Source organism: Drosophila montana, unplaced genomic scaffold (assembly GCF_035044405.1).
Source record: "Drosophila montana isolate Dmon_TW-CO22-7 unplaced genomic scaffold, ASM3504440v1 contig_3733_1, whole genome shotgun sequence".
In the NCBI taxonomy this organism is placed as follows: Eukaryota; Metazoa; Arthropoda; class Insecta; order Diptera; family Drosophilidae; genus Drosophila; species Drosophila montana.
Window position 1 is genome coordinate 1,137,501 of NW_026998620.1, and position 21,083 is coordinate 1,158,583.

The window sequence follows — 21,083 nt, forward strand, 5'->3', positions numbered from 1 at the left end:
TTAATAAATAAACGCCACTCTCTTTGCTTTCTTGCAGATTTGTCGTGCTGCCCTGTCGTTTATAACCCTTATTCAGTCCATTGAGTAAAAGGTCACAACGAAAAAGAAAGCAAAAGACAAAGAAAATCACAAAAGTAGAGCAACAATTTATTTAAATAAATAGCCCCTAGTTGAGGCATTAAGCTGGTCACGTATTATTGCACTCTCGAGTGCTTTACTTGGGAAATAGTTTGTGGTTTTGCAGTTAACAGGCCAGTTATAAATGCATCGAGATGCATTTGTTACTCGGGAAAACCACAATTGGAGATCATATAACAATTATAGACGGTTATACTCTACATTTTATGTCGATGGACTAACACATTTCCTTTGCAAGTGTAATCAAAATAAACTTAAGGTGCTTTAAATTAAATGCAGAGAAACAGTAAGAAATTTTTTTGACGAGAATCTCCACTAATTAATACCCTGTAACCAAAGTAGAGATCCGAGTTAATCAGTCAAATATGCTTGAGAAAATAAAGGACCGACAATTCCGAATTAATGTAAGGTAATTTTATCCTACATTACATTCTATTTACAGTTCTGAGGCTTTTTTTCGGAAAGGGTGCAACTTGTTAAATTAAATAAATCTGAGAGAGGCATGTGAGGAAAAGGCGGAAAGACATAGATCGATTCCATTTTTAAGAATATATATATATTACTGAAACAGATTTCATTTCAAGTTAGCTTTCTGATACCCTCTGATTAGATCAGATTTAACCTCTTTGCAGGGTATATGTCAATTGTCTATGTGAAAATTATAAATAGCAAAAGTCTATCAATATATACTAAGAAATCTATATTTATATATTCAATAATTGAGCATTGACTTTCAATAAATAATATAAAAACAAGTAAGATGGCGCCAGTCGGACGTGCCCGACTAGTAGATACCCTTTGTGCCACACCTATTGACTATGCATTCTTGATTGACTTCGGTGCTTATAGTCCGATGAAAACTCTACCTTTAGTATTTCGATTTTTGTTTAATTTTGAGAAAAAAAACCGTGGTGTGTATCCAAATGCTTAAATGTTTTATATATCGGTGTATACCATTTATATGACAACCAACATACTCAGCACCATATATTTATTTATTTGTATAATTTGTCCTCAAAAAACGATGTCTGAAAATCGATATTTATCGATATTATACCATGTCTTAAAATCGATCGATATTTATCGATATTATACGCTATCTTAAAATCGATATTTATCGATATTATACGATATCTTAAAATCGATATATATGGATATTATACCATGTCTTAAAATCGATATTTATCGATATTATACGATATCTTAACATCGACATTTATCGATATTATACGATGTCTGAAAATCGACATTTATCGATATTATACGATATCTTAAACTCGATATTTATCGATATTATGCGATATCTTAAAATCAATATTTGTCGATATTATACGATATCTTAAAATCGATATTTATCGATATTATGTGTTATCTTAAAATCGATATTTATCGATATTATGCGATATCTTAAAATCGATATTTATCGATATTATGCGATATCATAAAATCGATATTTATCGATATTATACGATATTTTAACATCGACATTTATCGATATTATACGATGTCTGAAAATCGATATTTATCGATATTATAAAAATATAAGGAAACGGATGAACTTGACTAAATTGACTTAGTTTGTCACAAAATCAATTTACCCTTTTTAGCCATCGTTAATGAGTTCGGGTTATAAAAATGAAATTCGACAAACAATTAAAAAACCACAAAGGGGATCGCTGGATCGATTGATAAGCACTGGAAAATCGAGCTATAAAATGGCAAAACGAGCGAGCAAAACTCATGACTTGGCAACGAGTCGAGCAGAGACAGGCGTGCCTGTCTGGAACGAGATGAGCAACAGTGGGTGCAGCAGGACACGACAGGACATTAATCCGCTGAAGTCCTAATTAAAGCCCTTTGGCATTTTTCGCAGAGCTTACGCTGGGTCTGCTGCAGCTGCCCGTGGGCGTGGATGTGGCGGGAAATGTTCGTCTGGCTGTGGACAGCATTACGCAGCTGAAGGCTGAAAATCCCCAGCTACAGCTGGCCATATTGCCGGAGAGCTTCAACGGGCCGTATGACATTGAGCAATTTGGCCGGAGTGCGGAGCGCGTGCCGGATGGACGGACATGCCAGGCGCTGTCCCAGCTGGCCCGGAAGCTGGGTATCTATATTATTGGCGGCAGCATAATTGAACGGGATGACCAGAATAAGCTGTACAATACGTGCACCGTGTGGGCGCCCAATGGCCAGCTAATTGGCCGACATCGCAAGGTAAGTGCTTTGCAACATAATTAAATAGCCACCCGACTGACATTCCACGCCAGCTGCATCTCTTTTGCGCCAACATTGAGCCGGAGCAGCTGGGCGGCGTCCAGTTCGATGAGGGCGTCGCCTTGACGGCGGGCGATCAGCTGACCCTGGTCCAAATTGGAGCACACAAGGTCGGCATTGGCATCTGTCATGACATGCGCTTCGAGGAACTGGCACGCCTCTATCGCAACATGGGTGAGTGAGGGGAGGGGAGGGCAGGGGAGGGTTCCCGTGCAGCTGCAACTGCAACTCCGAGCTATCTTCTCAGGCTGCTCGATGCTGGTCTATCCGGCGGCCTTCTGCATCTGCCAGGGTCCCATGCACTGGGAGCTGCTGCAGCGCGCCCGCGCCACAGATAACCAGCTCTTTGTGATCACCTATGTCCGGCTATGTCGCCTACGGGCATTCCATGATCGTTGATCCCTGGGCGCGTGTGCAGCGCGAGGCGGGCGAGGGATGTGAACTGATTGTGGAGACTCTTGGTAAGTTCGCACGGAGAGGGAAGGGAGAGAGAGAGAGAGAGAGAGAGAGAGCGCGTGATTTGATTTGCCCCACCTCCCTCACAGATTTCGACATGGTGGATGAAGTGCGTCGACAGATTCCCATCTTCAAGCAGCGGCGCATCGATGTCTATGAACAGGCCGGAGCGGACGTTTAAAACTGGGCTGCGATCGAAAATGTAAACAACTCTTAATAAAAATGAATACAAATTGGTATGCTCGATAGGCTGATACCCTGTAAAACCTAGAGTATCCTTTGTGAAGCAGATTTTCGCCTATCTCTCACTACTGATAATAGTAAATCGATCATAATTAGATTTCCGGGGTATAAGGATAAATACTTATACGAAAAATCAGGGAATTTACTTGATTTAAAATTTATAAGAAATTTAGTTAGATTAATGCCAGTTTACTAAGCTTATATGGTCTGCAAGAAGATGTTAAGAAATGAAGACATCTTTCGATTTTTTTATTAAATAAATATATAAATAAATTCGTGTGATTATCAGAGATTGACTACGATTTATTTATTTTTTATTTTTTTATTAATTCACAAAACGTGCCACAAATAATTGTATTTTATATTACAGCTTTATCCAATATTAATATTTAAAATTACACATAAAAACTAATCCTGCTTAAATACTATGCCAACCTTAATTCCTGAGAAATAAACTTATAGTTTGCCCAGCTTAATTTTTGTATATCCCACACACGCGTCCAATATACCCTTTCACGCGCATATCTATATTTTTACAGGGCATAATTAAGTGAACTGAGCGGCGGGAGAGCAATTTAAAAGCAACTGATACGACTCGACAGCTCTTATCGGCGCTTGAGCTTGGGCAACGGCGGATGCCGCCGCCGATAGAGCTGGCTGCGGAGCTGGCTGCGGAGCTGACTGCGGAGCTGGCTGTGGAACTGACTGCGGAGCTGGCTGCGGATCAGTTTGTGGCAGTGCGCGATTGGGGAACAACGCGAATAGCTGAGGCCAAAGATTGAGCGAGAGCTAGAGACAAAGATGTGGACCGCTCTGCTGGCTGCCGTGCTGGGCGCCTGCCTGGGAGGCGCTGCGGAGGCGCAAATAGCCTACACGGGCCACCTGTCCGAGCTGCGCATCAAGGAGCTGACCCACCTGGCCATGCGGATGGAGCATTCAATTAATTCCAGAAAATATGCCTGCGACAGCTACTACGATCACGTCTGCAGTCGCAATCGGCCGCTCTTCTCGGTCATGGGTAGGTAAAGCATTGAGTAGGGAGCTGAGCTGTGAAAGAGTCGGTTCTTTGATACCCTATAATTAAGTTGAGTTGGGTTGAAAAGGGGTATAATAGTGCTGCGAGCTCAGAGCGCAAGAGCTAAGCCCTTTAAGTGTGAATCATTTAAATATGCTGACAGTTAAATACCATGACATTTAAATACCCTGTGTTCAGTGAAAGTAGTTATAAGAGGGCATAACAGATTTGTGGTTCTGCCTGTGCAGCTCTCTAAACAAGCAGATCTCCGAGACTTTAAGATCTTTAAGTATCTATAACTTTCTCTGTTTCGCTCATATCGATAAATATCGATAAATATCGAAATATGTAAATGTTCTTGTATGCCCTACAATTTTCTTATTTTCTATTTTCTTACTCACAATATTTTATATTAACTCATGAATAAATTCAAAGATTTGCCTAAAATCGATAAATATCGAAATATAAATATCGATTTTTAGCCCAACAGTTCTTGTATACCCTATCCAGTTGTGTTTCAATATTTTACATTAATAAAGTTATGAATAAAGGTTAATATTGGCCTAAAATCGATAACTTTCTTTTTTTAGGCAGTTCTTGTATACACTAGTCATATCAATTGTAATATCTATATATTAATATCATTAAATCATGAATGAAATCTTGTTTGGCTGATCGATAAACGATATTTATCGATTTCAGCCTTGGTTTGTTGAGCATATCTCAGAGATTACAAGAGCTAGAGAAACCAAATTTGTTATATATATTGGCGTAGATTCATACTTTCTATATACATTTGCTATACATTTTCCATGAGTGAGAGGGAAACAGGAAGTGGGACCATGAAGAGAGAAGCCGAACCAACGTTAAGACAGCTCGAAGCTGGGTACAGGGTATCTCCTGTTCGTTCAGTTTCGTCTAGTTCACACAGTTGTTTAAGAATTCATTAATTGAATTAAAATCCAGCACTAACCATAATCAATCCCGGCAGGTCACATGCCGCAGAGCAGCGATCTGATCCAGCTGCTGACCAGGCTGCAAAACGATCCGGAACAGTTCGAGGCGAAACAGAAGCTCATCGACTTTTTCATCTCGTGCAACACACTGAAGTCTCTGCAGGATTGCTATCGCGAAACGTTTGAGTACTTCAAGCCGCTGTTCGGCTACATTATTACCAAGGATCTGGTCGAGGGCAGCTCGCACGAATTGCGCGAATTCCGGGAGCTAATCCAACGTTTCGTGGAGCGCAGCAAATCGGTATTCGGCACGGATGCGCATCCGTTGCGCAATCGGCTGCAAACGTACAAGGAGAAGTTCGCCTCGCCGAGCATCTACTTCTATGCGGGCGATCTGAACCGGGAGTATGCCGGTTTGCGCATCTATCGGGAGAGCTACGAGCACAATTTGCGCAATCTGGAGCAGCATCGCAAGCGCAACTCCACCTTCGAGCTGGGCGTCCAGCGGACGATGCTCGACTGGAGTCTGTATCTCTACCAGAGCCGGCACAAGCCAATGTCCTATTATTATCCCACATTCACGGTGCATCTGTACATGACCATGTTCAACATTAGCGAACGCCAGCGGGATCTGACCCATTTCCGGGAGGAGGTCGAGTGCCTCAAGCTGCCGCAGTACGTCAATGTGCTGAGCGAGGCCCGAATGCTGGCCATCATCTACCTGAAGAGCTTCCGGCACACCTGGCAGGAGTACTCCGACTGGATACAGTCGTCGACCAAGCATCGCGAGATCTACGATCACGAGAACGAGATCCTTCGCCAATATCAGCTGAGCAATAAGCGCCTCTTCTTCACGCTCTACGCCCAGAACTTCTGTGAGTTTGGCAAGGAACTGGCCGAACATGTCTTTTACCTGGGCCTCAAGGAGAACGCCGACTTCTTCAATACCTACTCGTGCGGCTATCAGACAGATACGGCCAGGAACTGTGTCTAAATTCCATCTAGTTGTAGTTCAAACTGTATGCCAAGCTCAAATAATTAATAAATTTTACACAGGTCGACTGTAGTCGGCTAGCAGATACCCTTTACTGAGGTTTAAAGTGCTGCAAAGCTGTTAAATAATATCTTCTTTTTCAATTCTTAACATACCTTTTTTTGATTCCGTCTTAATGAATTTTTTAAAATAAGAGCTGCTCTAATCGAAACTTTACTCTAATATAAACTATATTTTTGGAATATTACTTAGGTATACCCATTAACAATCACTTTAATGATTACAGGGTATATTTTGTACACTAAAGAGCCTATCCATTCGAAACTTCTTATGTCTACATGCCATTTATTTCTTTCAATGTATTATACATGTCCAGTCTTTTATTAGAGACGGATTAAGCTTTTATTCTAAGATACCCTGTATAAACAATTTATTGTTTATTGTGTATATACATGGATGTATCCATCCCACATATCTAGCCTAATCTATAGGAAGTTATCTGCCTTATATCTGTTGTACCACAGTGGAATCATTTTCATCATTACAGGGTATACAAAATGGTCTTATATGGGTATTAAATTCTTGGCATTTTATGAAATCAGTATATCTCTATATATAAATTTCCCACCCTCAAAGCTCGGTCAAAAATCATGTAAAAATTTTACGCTCAAATATCTTATATTGGCATAGGTCAAAATTTCCCACCTCCATATCTCGGTCAAAAATCAACCGGTTTTCATAAGGCTTGACTTTTTGTTCATGGTTTGGCCTCCAGATCAATTTGGCATCTAAATCTGACAACATTATTTTTGGTCAAAATTCAAGTGGAAATTGTACCCTCAAATAGGTCATAGGACATACGTCAAAATTTCCCACCCCCATAACGCGGTCAAAAATCAATCGATTTTCATAGGGTTTGACTTTTTGTTCATAGTTTGGCCTCTACATCAATTTGGCAACTAAATCTGACAACATTATTCTTGGTTAAAATTCAAGCAGAAATTGTACCCTCTAATATCCTATATTGACATATGTCATAATTTCCCACATCTATAACTCGGTCAAAAATCAACCGAATTTCATAATGTTTGACTTTTTGTTCATAGTTTTGAATATAAATCAATTTGGCATCAAAATCTTACAACATTATTTTTGGTCAAAATTCAAGTGGAAATTGTACCCTCAAATATCCTATATAGACATAGGTCAAAATTTCCCACCTCCATAACTCTGTCTAAAATCAACCGATTTTCATAAGGTTTGGCTTTTTGTTCATGGTTTTGTCTATAAATCAATTTGGCAACTAAATCTGACAACATTATTCTTAGTCAAAATTCAAGCAGAAATTGTACCCCCAAATATCTTATATGGACATAGGTCAAAATTTCCCACCTCCATAACTTGGTCAAAAATCAACCGAATTTCATAAAGTTTGGCTTTTTGTGCATGGTTTGGTCTATAAATCAATTTGGCATCAACATCTTACAACATTATTTTTGGTCAAAATTCAAGTGGAAATTGTGCCCTCAAATATCCTATATAGACACAGGTCAAAATTTCCCACCTTCATAACCCGGTCAAAAATCAACCGATTTTCATAATGTTTGACTTTTTGTTCATAGTTTGGCCTATAAATCAATTTGGCATCTAAATCTGACAACATTATTCTTGGTCAAAATTCAACCAGATATTGTACTTTCAAATATCCCGTACAGTCATATGTCAAAATTTCCCACCCCCATAATGCGGTCAAAAATCAATCGATTTTCATAGGGTTTGACTTTCTGTTCATAGTTTGGTCTATAAATCAATTTGGCATCCAAATCTGACATTATTATTCTTGGCCAAAATTCAATCGGAAATTGTACCCCCAAATATCCTATATAGACACAGGTCCAAACTTCCCACCTCCATAACTTGGTGAAAAATCAACCAATTTTCATAAGGCTTGACTTTTTGGTCATGGTTTGGTCTATAAATCAATTTGGCATATAAATCTGACAACATTATTCTTGGTCAAAATTCAAGCAGAACTTGTACCTCCAAATATCCTATATAGACATAATCAAAATTTCCCACATCTATAACTCGGTCAAAAATCAACCGAATTTCATAATGTTTGACTTTTTGTTCATAGTTTTGAATATTAATCAATTTGGCATCAAAATCTTACAAATTTATTTTTGGTCAAAATTCAAGCAGAAATTGTACCCCCAAATATCCTATATAGACACAGGTCAACATTTCCCACATCTATAACTCGGTCAAAAATCAACCGAATTTCATAATGTTTGACTTTTTGTTCATAGTTTTGAATATAAATCAATTTGGCATCTAAATCTGACAACATTATTCTCGGTCAAAATTCAAGTGGAAATTATGCCCTCAAATATCCTATATAGACACAGGTCAAAATTTCCCACCTCCATAACTCTGTCTAAAATCAACCGATTTTCATAAGACTTGACTTTTTGTTCATGGTTTGGCCTCCAGATCAATTTGGCATATAAATCTGACAACATTATTCTTGGTCAAAATTCAAGCAGAAATTGTACCCTCAAATATCGTATATAGACATAGGTTCAAACTTCCCACCTCCATATCTCGGTAAAAAATTAACTAATTTTCATAAAATTAGACTTTTTGTTCATAGTTTGGCCTATAAATCAATTTGGCATCTAAATCTGGCAACATTATATTTGGTCCAAATTCATGTCAAAATGGTACCCTGAAATATTCTATATAGACATACATATGTATATGTATATGCAAGCTGGCATGTATGTGGGTATGTATGTATGTGTGTATGTATGTATGTATGGATGTGTTTATGTATGTATGTGTGTATGTATGTGTGTATGTGTGTATGTACGTATAAGTGTATGTATGTATGTGTGTATGTGTTTGTACGTATGAGTGTATGTATGTATGTATGTATCTATGTATGTACGTATGTATGTATTGTATGTATGTATGTATGTATGCATGTATGTTTGTAAGTAGTAGGTTTGTAACTATGTAGATAATGTACTTTTCGTCATCTTTGTCAGATCTAGATAGTGTACAGATAATATACTTTTCAATATATGTGCCCCCCTAACACATTTTATTAACACATAAGTTTGCTTATTTTATAAAGACTTAATCCAACATATTTCAATATACCCATTTACAAGCTTACTTTGCTAGGGTATACCAAGTGCTTATTTGTTTCAATATACCCATTTACAAGCTCACTTTGCCAGGGTATAGCACGTGCTTAGCCCCTAAGATTATGCTCATTAGTGTGTCCTTCAAAAGGAGCGCTTTATCCTATTAGCCGGCCGGGTGCATTTAATCCTTTTGCGGTTGCGTGTTGGCCGCGGTTGCCGCCATCGCCGCTGCCTTCTCCTCTCGAAACCTGTGCACCTTGTCGAAGTAATCCCCGGCTTGTTGCCGGCGATAAAGTTTGGCCAAATCGCTGCAGCTTTTGCCGAGAGCATCCCGAGCCGTTAAGTCGGCGCCGTGGGTAACCAGCAGCTTGATAAGCTCCAGGCTGGCGTCCATGACCACTGCCAGGGGGGAGGGGGGGGGATAAAGGCGGAGGTGGTTGGAGTCCAATTGGGAAATTTTGTGCCCTGGGCGTGCTCACCTGCGCGCATCAGCAGCGTCCACTGGCAGGCATCTCTCGCCTCCAGATTGGCGCCCGCTTCCAGTGCGAACCTGACCATTTCCAGCCGATTGGCGTCCACGGCACAGTGGGCGGGCGTCATCCCATTGCAGTCGGTCGCCTCCAGCTGCGCCTTTTTGTTCAGCAGTATGCGGGCCGAGGGCAGGTGGCCATGATAGAAGGCCAGCTGCAACGTAGTCAGGCATACATATAGAATCCCAAAATGCTGGCCAACTCACGTGCAGCGGACTGCGTCCGTTTTGGGGATTGCCCAGCTGGACGCTGCAGCCGGCCGAGAGCAGGACATCGATGATGCACATCTCGCCCTGCATAATGGCATTGGCCAGCGGCAGATAACCGTTCGGGCCCGGATAGTCAACCAGGCTGGGTCGGCGGCGCAGCATGCGCTTCACCAGAAACTGCTGCGACTTGCGAATGGCGCGATGCAAGCAATTTGTCGACGGCAGCGACGCCTCCGTGGTTGCCTAAATGGGTACAAAATGTTGATTAAATAAATATACATCAAATCGAATATCCCAGAATTATACGGGCTTCCCATAACTAGCTTACGAAAAGGAAAGGTTTACATTATTCAAAATTATTAATATTATTATATAATTAAAGCAATTTTTGTACCCAATTCTATTATACAGACTATCCTATATTGTTCTATTTTTTGTCCAATCCCATTTGAGTATTAAGAAAAAATAAATATCATATCCTTCAACTTTTAGCCTATCTCTGGAATCAAGTCAAGTCGAACTAAATATCCTAGCATGTCAAAACATTTTCTTAACATTTTTAAATGAATAAGGCATAATAAGCCACAGTATTTTAAGACTTTTTGGCATATCCAAAATTAATATTAATATCTGAATTTTTTACAATCTATTTCATGGCTTTGGGCATATTCAAAATTAATATACATAAATGCATATTTATATATTAATTTCTTATAAGCTTGCCTATTTATTATACTTAGTATGCAAATCTACTTTTAGACTTCCATCAAGAACTTAAGACTTGGCATACAAAAACATAAGATTTCGAGATATTATATAATAGATTATACATAAGTAGCTATAAAATTAAGATTATCTAATAGATTCTACAAGTAAATATTAAATTAAGATTATCAGTTTCCATAAGATTTCAAATACGTGTGCATTTTGTATGCATGTGTATATGTATGTATGTGCGTGTATCCCTGTGAATATGTGCTTGTGTTTGTATGTGTGTGCATGTACGTATATATTTGTGTGTAAGCATGCATGTGTTTATAGATCCATGTATGTGCGTATGTATTTATGCATACCAATTTTACATCCCACTGGGCTTTAATAGGACATTTCATTTTTGAAATATCGCTCTTCTATGCGATTCTCATGAATTCAAGTGAGGCCGAGAGGCTCTGTCTTTCCTTCTCGCTTTCTCTCTCTCTCCCTCTCTTTTTTTCTCTCTCTTTCTCTCTTGCTTTCTCCCTCTCTCTTCCCTTCTCTCTCCCCCTCTCACTCGCCCTTGCTCTCTCACTCTCTCCGTGCTCTTACTTTAACACTCTTGACTTATCTTCATCAATCCAGATTTGAATTTAATTCCTAAAAATTATTATTGTAACTCCAAAAATGATAAATTTCTCAGTCTTATAACTAAGTTGAAAGATCTACCCCAAAAAAATCTCTTTCTTTGATATTTCAAATACCCTCGACTGCGCTGGCTACGCTCTGGAATACACCCCACCAAGTCTCAGTCACAACTCTAGGATATTTCAATCATAATTAGGGCAATAAACGTTTTACAATAATATCCGGCGAGATGGCCAGCGTCTCGTAGTGGCTGCCATCCGGAGCCGGCTGCAGCGCTCGGATGCGCAGACGATGGCCAAAGTTCTCCTCCAGCTGGTGGATAGTTTGAGGACTCGTGCTCGTCCAGAGCACCTGCTGCCAGCCATGTCGCCGGTGGTACTTCTCCACAGAGTAGACTCGGGCGGGATTAGGGCTGGGCGTCCAGTCGAGGCAGACGCTGTGCACCGTCTGCTTCAGAATGCGCGCCTCAAAGTTTGGCCAGGCGACGGGCGTCGGATCCGACGATGACATCGATGTCGATTGGCTTGCAATTTTATTGACCTGATTGTTGTTTATATTTTCGGACATGCTGCTAGCCGTATATACACATTTGGCCAATTTGCCAGTCTTATTGGTTTTGGCCACACACCGACTGAGCCGGCTGAGCTCTGATTCCTCCTATTCCCAATCCCATTTCCCATTTCCCAGGCAACCAACGACAACAACCTCGGCATTGGCTTTGTCGATTTCACTTTTCCCGCTCCCGCTCAGCTTTTTGTCCTCTTTTCATACACTTGCAAATGGCATACTCATTTTTTTCACTAAATATGTAACGCTAGGAAGGAGATATTTGCGATGTTGGTAAAGGGAAATTACAAAAGCTAAAGATTTGAAATTAAAAATATATATATTCTCTTTAACCATACGCAGAAGAAGCTTATCATTACTTTTTTATGCCGCCCCCCATTTTAATGATATCGATAAAAATCGATTTCGATATATAATTTTCTAACCATAGCTCAAAGTCTATAAGAGCTAGATAGTACAAAAATTTGGTATATAGATTCTTTTTAAGTATACACAGATTAATAATATTTCACTTTATGGATGCAGCATCATGTCTTTCCAGTGTTGGAAAAATGTTACATTGTAAAGGTTAAAAACAAAAGTTAAATTTTTGATATGCATGCACTTTTTTATGTCATATTCAATGTTTGAAAATTTCTTAAATCGGACTTTGAACATATTTGATAGAGATCGGACTATAAGCACCGATCATATCTTTCGAGTGTTGGGAAAATGTTACATTTTATACACTTTTTTATGCCATATTCATGATCTGAAATATTCATAATTATCGGACCTTGAGCACCGAATTAAATCCAAGGAAGTTTTAATATAGATCGGACTATAAGCACCGATCACATTATTACATATATCTTTCCAGTATTGGAAAAAATGTATTTATATATGTTCTAAAGGCAGCTTGTTGCTGATGTTAGGGTATCTGCTAGTCGTGCACTCCCTAGAAATACTAGAGCACTCTTGCTAGATTGTTTTTTTGTTGTTGTTGTTAAATCAATAAATTGTTGCAACATTGCTGCCTGCTGCCTGTTGGCTGTTGATTGCTTGTCCTGGCGCCCGTTTCGCTGTCCGCTGCAGAAGGACTCTATTGTACGGCCGTGTTGGCTGTGGGCCTGCTACGGGAAGGGGCAAGGGGGGATGGGAAGGGGGCTGGTTAGCCTAGATGTACGTAGTTTTTTGATCAACTCAAACTGAAACTGAAACTTTGCTGTGTATTATATCAATGTGTAACTGGGTGTGTGTGTGTGTGTGTGTGTGGCAGGCAGCTTATTTACTTAACGACCCTTTGACACACTCTGCAAGTTTTGTGTGCGGGTTGGGGGCGGGGCGGGGCGTGACGTGGGCTGGGGCGTTTATCTGTCGCGCGCATTGTGCCAACTCATCGACCACTACAAAATTACAGACTCAAAGGACGCGGAGGAGGTGGAGGGGAGGTGGGGGGGGGGGGGGCAGAGATATCGTACTTGTAGCTTGGATGACATGGCAAACACAAAAGCTATCGCACACAGCCTGCCACACACACACACACACACACACGCACACACACGCGGGCATGCAAAAAAAACATTATCATTTGTCAAAATCACAACATGAAACCGTTTTAAATTAAGCCACTCCGCCGTGTAAAACCGCCCCGCCCCCCATCCACCTCCCACTCAGCCCCGCCCCTCGGCTGGTTTGTGCTTTTGCCACCAAAAACCATGACATTGTCTGCGAGTGAAGTGAAGTTTAGTTGTCATCTTTGGCGACGGCTGCTCTTGAATTCACATTGATTGACGAGGACCGCAACTGGAGCTGCCCCTCAGCTCGTGGCATGGAAAGGGGATAGGTGGGGGAGGCGTCACGATAGCAGCCTGTATTAAATATCATGGCTGTCAGCGGAGTGCGGGTAAATTAACTTTATCACTTAGAATGGCATTTTTGCCTACGCATTGAACGAAATCAATTTGCGGACCAAGTGCGATTGCTCCATTGCATTTTCCATTGGCTTCCGATATCAAACAAGCAAACAATTTTCCACACACAAAACAATACAGAATGTGCCAAGAGAATGGGCACAAAATAATCGCGATGAAAGCGACTCAAAAGCAGGCGCACAGCAGCGAGGGAAGTGTATAGATGAGTACAAAATTTAATTACCTCGCTGAGCAAGAGTCTCATTTTGTAATTCAACACTGAACGAAGCAGGCGTTGCGCATTAATCAACACTTAAAAATGGTCGCTTGGCTAAAAGTGAGTTTTAGGCAAACGAACTTTAAGGGAAGTCATCAAAATGGACGCACAGCAATAAAAGCACAATTTATTTTGCATTTTTTTTCAACAGAAAAATAAAAGAAAATGTATTTTCTTTGATGATATTTTCATTATGGGACCTTTTCATGAAATTTGATTTCTTTGAGTGGGAAATTTTAAAAGTACATTCAGTTATATGCTAAATTATATTTTATTGAAATCTTTAAGAGTTCGTCTTCCAAAACTAATTTCTCATGTTGTAGGCCCTGGAATAATTAGCTCGCTGAGCAAGAGTCTCATTTTGTAATTCAACACTGAACGAAGCAGGCGTTGCGCATTAATCAACACTTAAAAATTGTCGCTTGGCTAAAAGTGAGTTTTGGGCAAACGAACTTTAAGGGAAGTCATCAAAATGGACGCACAGCAATAAAAGCACAATTTATTTTGCATTTTTTTTCAACAGAAAAATAAAAGAAAATGTATTTTCTTTGATGATATTTTCATTATTGGACCTTTTCATGAAATTGCTTTTATGTCACATTTGATTTCTCTGAGAAGAAAATCATAAAAGTAAATTAATCATAACATTCGGTTATATGTTAAATTATATTTTATTGAAGTCTTATAGAATTCGCTGTGCAAAACAAATTATGTATATGAGTTGTCCAAGAATCCTAAGGTATGCTTGAAATATTAGCTTAGCCGAAGGCCATAGAAACTAGTGTTATTTCGAATAGTTAGGTTTCTATAGTTCATAACTCTATACTATACGAAAATTAATAAGAAAAAAATGGATACAAAAATGTAGATTTATAAAACTTTTTTCCCCAACGTGCAGCCCAAGACGTAAGCTCTAGGAAGCTCTAATTTTTACTGTAGTTAGCTTATGTGATTTATATGAGGGTAATTCCAGCCGCAAATGTGGAAAATTCGTGAAAAATGCTTGTATGAAACTTTTGTCTTAATCATTATATCGGCTTCAAGTTCATTTCTGAAAATTATTCTAAAAATTCATTTGAGATTATTTTCACACGTTTCGCAATTTCCACCCATGCATTTGGTGTGAAATGGACGAAATTTGGAGTATAAAATCACATCCAAGGATCTTCGTGAAAGTTTATGTTGATTGTTGATTTTTCATTAGACAAAGCATGAAACGTCCTTTCAAAAAATCCAGCACCTGGTAGGCGTATGTGGGTCAAAGGTTATATGGGAGATAAAGTTTCAAGTTTCCCCCAATAGCTTTCAAATTCATTTCCGATTGTAAAGTTCCAAATAGGCTGGAAAAACAAAAGTCTTAGATTTAAAAAAGAAAACTTGGCCCGAGCAACGCCGGGTAATGCCCGTTATATAAATAACAATCAATCATTTGTGGACTTTCTTAAGAGTATTACAGCATCGGTCATTCAAAATAATAATAATGTGCGCTGTGTACCAGGGGAAAAGAGGCTCCAAGGAAACAAGGCGTCAGCAGTAGAAGGAGCAGAAGAAGGAGCAGGAGGGGGCAGGGGGGGTTCGTTCTCCCAGCAGTCATTAAGGCATCCAACAAAGCCGAAAACTGCTGGCACGCGCCAAATGTGGCCAATTTGCCTGGCGTTGGCGTCACGGAAGAGGCGGCAAAAGGCAATGCCAAAAGCAATCATAACAAAACCAATAGACGTGCAAATTGTGAACGACGGGACGGGGGGGAGAGAGAGGGGGGGAGGGGGAGGCGAAAAGAATAACGAAGGAAACCCGCTAAAGACAGGTGGCATAAAACGTAATGGGTTTGATTTTAATCTAAATAATGGGCTTTATGCCGCGCGCTGACGTACATGGCTTAATTAAATAATTTATATAAATTACCTATACGCCTCTTACACGCACACACACACACACACGCACACATACGCAGCAGCTACAGTGTAGCAAAGCGCGCGCGCGTTCTCGCCAAATTCTATGCAAGCATGTGTGCGTGCGTGTGTGTGTGTGTGTGTGAGGCGGTGTTGCCACCTCGCTTGTAAAAATTACATTCCTTTTTTTTTTTTGAGGGATGGGGGGTAGGGGGGGCTTAGCAAGACAGCCAGGCCTTAGTCTGTTTTATCAGTGTACGCTCGACAACTTCCGGTGTGTGTGTGTGTGTGCTAAAAATTTACAAGCGGAACAGCTCCAATAAAAAAGCCACAAGATAAACAACAGCAAGAAGAAGAAGAAGACCAGCACACACACATGCGCCAGTCGCCGGTTGCCATTTCCGTGGATTCGTTAATCGGCCAACAATTTGCCTGTGTGTAAGCAGCTGACAGTTACATTTAAAGATAAATTTAACAGTTAACATTTATCTTATTGTCGCATTGCTGCACTATCAGGTTTGTTTCTTCTGCTTTTGGCTAGCCAATTTGCAGTCAGTAAGCTTTTTTCCGGCCAGAGCTTTCGTTTGGGGTCAACTGTCAAAACTGACAGCCAGTGGGCGGCCAAATTGAGAGCCACTCGATAGGCGCTCTCGCTCTGGCGCCCGCGCTCCCGTTGCCAGCTGGCTCTGTCGCACGCACGCCCGTACGCCCGCTCTCTCTCACACTCTCGCACGCGCTCTCTCGCTAGTTTGGCGCTCTTTGCATGTTTGCGTTTGCATAGGATAACAGTTATTTGGCATTTTCGTTGTAGTTTGGCTGGAGAAACAAAAAAAAAAAAAAAGCCTGTTTGTTTTTTGTGTATGCCAGTGGCAAAAACGGATTTGTTGTTGTTGTTCTAGCGCCGCGGAGCAGAGCAAAGTGAAAAATATATAACAGAAATTTTGCAGAGACATTTGTTGTTGTTGTTTTGTAGTGCGTTTAACGGTGCCTTCAACGGTTGTAGGTAAGCTGCTGCCAGAAGCGAGTCCCGTTGCGACTCATCAATATAAAAGCAAGTGCAGACATTTTTCAACATTTCCCTTTCGCTAACACAAAAAAAAGAAGAAAGAAAGCGAGCATTAAAAACAAAGTAACCGTAGCCCACGCATTACCCAAGGGAATTCCACGCAATTCGCCTGTGGCCAGAACGTGACATTCATCTCAAGCAGAAAAGTAGCGCAGGTAGCGGCCCACAGGGAACGGACGGACGCGGGGGCGGGCGGTCGGTCGGTCTGTAATAAGCAATTTGTGGCGAGGCGAAAAAAAAAAGAAGAAAAATAATCGAAGTATAAATGAAAGAAAATATAACTGATTACTATATAAAGCAGAGCCACACACACACACACACACACACACACAGACACAGACGGACGCACACGCACTATAATTGATAAAGTGCAGAACAATAAAGTCGAGCATTTGTTGGATTTATATCACACTAATTAGAATTCTTGCGATTGGCTGCGGCCAGTGCCAGAGACAGGCTGTGGCCCCTTAAGGCAATTGATGCACTTGGCTAAATGCTGACCACAGTCGAGCGGACGTGGCAAAGAACTTTGCAATTTCCTACTTTCAAGCTGTGCGCTTCCGTTGAGCCACAAAGTTAGACGCATGTGTGTGTGTGTGCGTTCATGTGTGTGTGTGAGCTAATGGCAAGTGACAGGCGAACAAAGGCGCAGGCAAAAGCGGGCCTCGGCGCATAACTCTTTAGCAGCTGTGCCATATGCTGGGCTTATCAGTGCCAGTTGGGGACAACGTTTTCTTTCAGTTAACTTCTTTTTTTTTGGGAGGGGGGTGTGGGGGGGCCATTATCTCAACAACAACAAATCAATAAAGCATAATGTGGCCATATGCAGTGCTTAGCGGAAAACTTGGCACGTCGTGGCGGACTCTCCATTTGCGTGGCGCAGGCGCCGGGCGCAAATAAGTAGGCAACGCTTTTTATTTCAAAGTCAAAAAGTCAAGAGAGAGCGAGTGCGAGCGTGTGCGACAGGAAGAGAGAGAGAGCGAGAGGGGGCGCCAGCAAAAAAAATTATGTAATAGAAATAGAAGTAGACGAACGCGACGGCAAATAAATATATTATTAGTTAAAAAGCCAAAAGCTATTATGTACGCACGCACACACGCACACGCACACACACACACACACACACACACTTTCAGCCAGCGACTAATGTGGAGCCGACTCGAAGAGCGCGCTGCGCTCGTGCGCCTATGCGGCAGCCTGTGCGTTAGAGCGGCACAGCTAGTCGGCACTCACTCAAGCAATTGAGCGGGGAATTTCGCCAAAAAGCTTTGGCCAGCCAGCATTTTGTTGAGCGCTTTTTAGCTTTCGTTATTGTTGTTGTTGTTTTTAGGCGCCGTTACGGCTGCGACGCTGACGCTGACGCTGGCGCCGCAGCCAGCCTACAGCTGGTGTTCTCTGCTCTGCTTGGTGCGCGCCGCAACGGCACGAGTTTTCCATGTAGGCGACTCGGCCGTGCGACACAGAAGAGTGCGAACATAGCATGAAGTAAGAAGCGCCCCGTATTAAATACCATTGCGAAAGTAAAGTGCACAAAAGTATTAAATAAAAAAAAATAAAAAAAAAAAAAAATACCAGCACATACGCACATGCCAGTGTGTGAGTGCGTGCGTGTATGTGTGTGTACATTATATGCCTGAGAACAGACGCTGCGTAACACAGACACATATAATCGAATAATATACACATAAATATATAAACACACACACACACGCACACACAGATGCACTGCTCGAAAATGAGGCACAACAATAAAACAAAACTAATTCAATTATAAACAATTAAATTGCTGTGCGCTGTGCAGCTGCATTGCTCGAATCGACGGCGTCAGCAGCGACGGCGACGACGGCGACGGCGGCGGCGGCGGCAACTTTATGTAATCGGCGGCCTGAAAGTGTCAAAGTTCTTCAAAATTTGATTAAAACAGTCAGCAGCAGCGTGTGTTACGTAAAAATGTTATATGTGTCTGTGTGTGTGTGTGTGGCTCACCTATATGCTGCCCCCCCCCCCTCCCCTCCCCACCCCCCTCCCTTCCGCTCGCCCCAGCCTCGTAATGGGCACTTACGTGCACGCTCGCATAAAAGAAACCCTAATAAAGAAATATCGATAAAAACAACAAAACATGAACACACACACACACACACACACACATGCTCAAAATAACAAGAAATAACAGTTATATTTGAGGCAACGAAGCTTAGATACTCTGCATTTATATATCAGCTGCTTGGTTGGGTGCAAATAGCTTGAAAATAGCCAAATAAAAGTCAGTATATGTTATACTAGTCCGATTTCCTACTATATTTTAAACTTTGATCGATTGTTTCCATGGTAACCCTGTGATATGGTTGTCCAATGCCGATCGGGTTTTGTCTATAACTTAAGAGCCTAGTAAAGTTTGTAATAGCCTTTTTTTTCAAAGAAAAACTGTATTTTTGATAGATTATTTCACGCCTGTCTAGCTTATATGATCCAAGATCAGGTATCAGGTTTCAGGTACCATCAACTTTACTCTAAAAAAATAAAAGATTACAGAAAAAGTATGATTAAATAATGCCAAAAAATGAAACTAAAGTATTGTAAGGCGCTTGAATATTAAAAAAAAATATTTATCTTTAATTAAGAGAAGTATTTACTTGAAATTTTTACCTGTTTAGGTTTTACCAAGCTAGCTTCAAAAAAACTCAAAGATTCAAGAAAAAATATGATCAAATCATAAGGAAAATGCCAAAAAATTAAAACTAAAGTGTTGTAAGACGCTTGAATATTACAAAATATTTATCTTTTATTAAGAAAAGCACTTACTTAACATTTTTAACTGTTATTCAAAACTTTGGGCGATTTTAACTGTAGTACCAAGCTATAGCTTGTCGAGAAACAGAAAGACAGTCGGACAGTCGAACATGGCTATAACGACCCGACTGTTTTTAGCGTATATATCCCAGCCCGTCTCATATTTCACAACGAAATGAAAATACGCTTTGCAAGTGTATTAAAAAACAATAGAGACAACACACACACACAGACACACACACACGCACACACAGCGTGTGTGCTCAAATTAGCCGCAATGTCAATAGGTTCTTGTGCTATGCAGGGTTCACAGTCGATTGGCGTGACCCTCAAGGCACACACTCATTAAAATCAATGCGCTCTATCCTTATCTAATCGACTATCTGCAGCTCTTTCTTTTAAGCACTTATATAAGCAATTGTTATTTCTTTTTTTTTTTTTGACTACCCTTCTTTTATCTGTGTTTACTTTTTGCAGCAACTCTTTCTGTCTGATGCTCGCTCTTCTTTGTGGATTTCCTTAAAAAAACAGCAACACAAACAACTTTCAACAACTTTGCTTCTTCTACAACAACAACAACAAGACAAGAACAACAAGAACTAGAACAAGAACTGTTTGCAGCCACAACAAACACACACGCACACACGCACGGGAAAAAAAATCTGAACGGAATATTTACCGAGCAGCAGGTAAGTGAGTGTGTGCACAGCTGCCCAGCTAAAAGTATCTGAAAGTAGCTAAAAGTATCTGAAAGTCGCCAGAAAGTATAGCAAAGCATTCAAAGTATGCGAAAAGTGCGCTTCAAAGCGAGGGGCCAACTCTCTAAAACTCGCCAAATGCTTGCATAAACTTTGCGCATTTTCACGCCCGAAGTGCCCCAAGACACCTGAGTTCAGACCCTCACAGTTACACCTAATCAGAAGTTTTGATTTTGTTAAAGAAAATGGGCAAAAAGGGCAAGAAAACCATTCTTGTGTGTGCGAATGTATGTAACATGGCACGGGGGGAGGGGAGGCATCTCCAAGAAGATTCGATCTCCTAATGCCCCTCTGTGTGAACTAGAAAACTACAAGAGCTATAGACTTGAAAATGAATGGAGATATTCGTTTAAAATATAAGCAGATCGCATCTCTAAATATGCTTCGATATCTCCTGAGAATTCCATAACATCGATAAATATCGATTCACATGAATTCCGTCTGTACAAGATCTACAAACTCTATATTAAATAAAGATATTCTTCTATAACACAAGCAGGTACTTCTCTAAATATACCTCGTTATCTGCCAAT

The 21,083-nt window shown here is 40.7% G+C and overlaps 5 protein-coding genes across 12 annotated transcripts in view; 4 read left to right on the forward strand and 1 right to left on the reverse strand.

The window, feature by feature from the left end:
• Or82a (Odorant receptor 82a) overlaps window positions 1–88 on the forward strand; it is a 3,916-nt gene extending 3,828 nt beyond the window's left edge. The window contains exon 6 of the mRNA XM_064693649.1: window positions 38–88. Within this exon, the coding sequence (XP_064549719.1) occupies window positions 38–88 (51 nt within the window). The remainder of the gene's footprint in view (window positions 1–37) is intronic.
• Window positions 1–3,134, forward strand: part of TwdlV (TweedleV) — a 9,980-nt gene extending 6,846 nt beyond the window's left edge. The window contains 6 exon segments of the mRNA XM_064694671.1: window positions 1,746–1,938; window positions 2,012–2,352; window positions 2,406–2,586; window positions 2,660–2,768; window positions 2,770–2,873; window positions 2,958–3,134. Of these exon segments, the coding sequence (XP_064550741.1) occupies window positions 1,746–1,938; window positions 2,012–2,352; window positions 2,406–2,586; window positions 2,660–2,768; window positions 2,770–2,873; window positions 2,958–3,049 (1,020 nt within the window). The 3' untranslated portion in view covers window positions 3,050–3,134.
• A 698-nt stretch (window positions 3,135–3,832) lies between these two features.
• Window positions 3,833–6,204, forward strand: LOC135436842 (uncharacterized). The gene is made up of 2 exons (XM_064694584.1): window positions 3,833–4,129; window positions 5,118–6,204. The coding sequence occupies exons 1-2, from the start codon at window positions 3,913–3,915 to the stop codon at window positions 6,074–6,076; spliced, it is 1,176 nt and encodes a 391-aa protein (XP_064550654.1). The 5' UTR covers window positions 3,833–3,912; the 3' UTR covers window positions 6,077–6,204.
• Window positions 6,205–9,088: 2,884 nt separating this feature from the next.
• flip (flippy) lies at window positions 9,089–11,875 on the reverse strand. Its single transcript, XM_064694677.1, has 4 exons — window positions 11,522–11,875; window positions 9,965–10,210; window positions 9,708–9,912; window positions 9,089–9,627 (listed from the first exon to the last, which is right to left on the reverse strand). Exons 1-4 carry the CDS (start codon window positions 11,873–11,875, stop codon window positions 9,410–9,412), a joined length of 1,023 nt encoding a protein of 340 aa, XP_064550747.1. The 3' UTR covers window positions 9,089–9,409.
• Window positions 11,876–16,826: 4,951 nt separating this feature from the next.
• cpx (complexin) overlaps window positions 16,827–21,083 on the forward strand; it is a 43,655-nt gene continuing 39,398 nt past the window's right edge. For 5 of the 8 annotated variants that reach the window (XR_010437457.1, XR_010437459.1, XR_010437460.1 and 2 more), the window contains exons 1-2: window positions 18,367–18,487; window positions 20,270–20,481. The gene's annotated coding sequence lies outside the window, so the exon portion shown is untranslated. Of the gene's footprint in view, window positions 16,940–18,362; window positions 18,488–20,269; window positions 20,482–21,083 lie in introns of those variants that run through there. The other 3 variants (XM_064693246.1, XM_064693247.1, XR_010437458.1) reach the window with 2 other exon arrangements.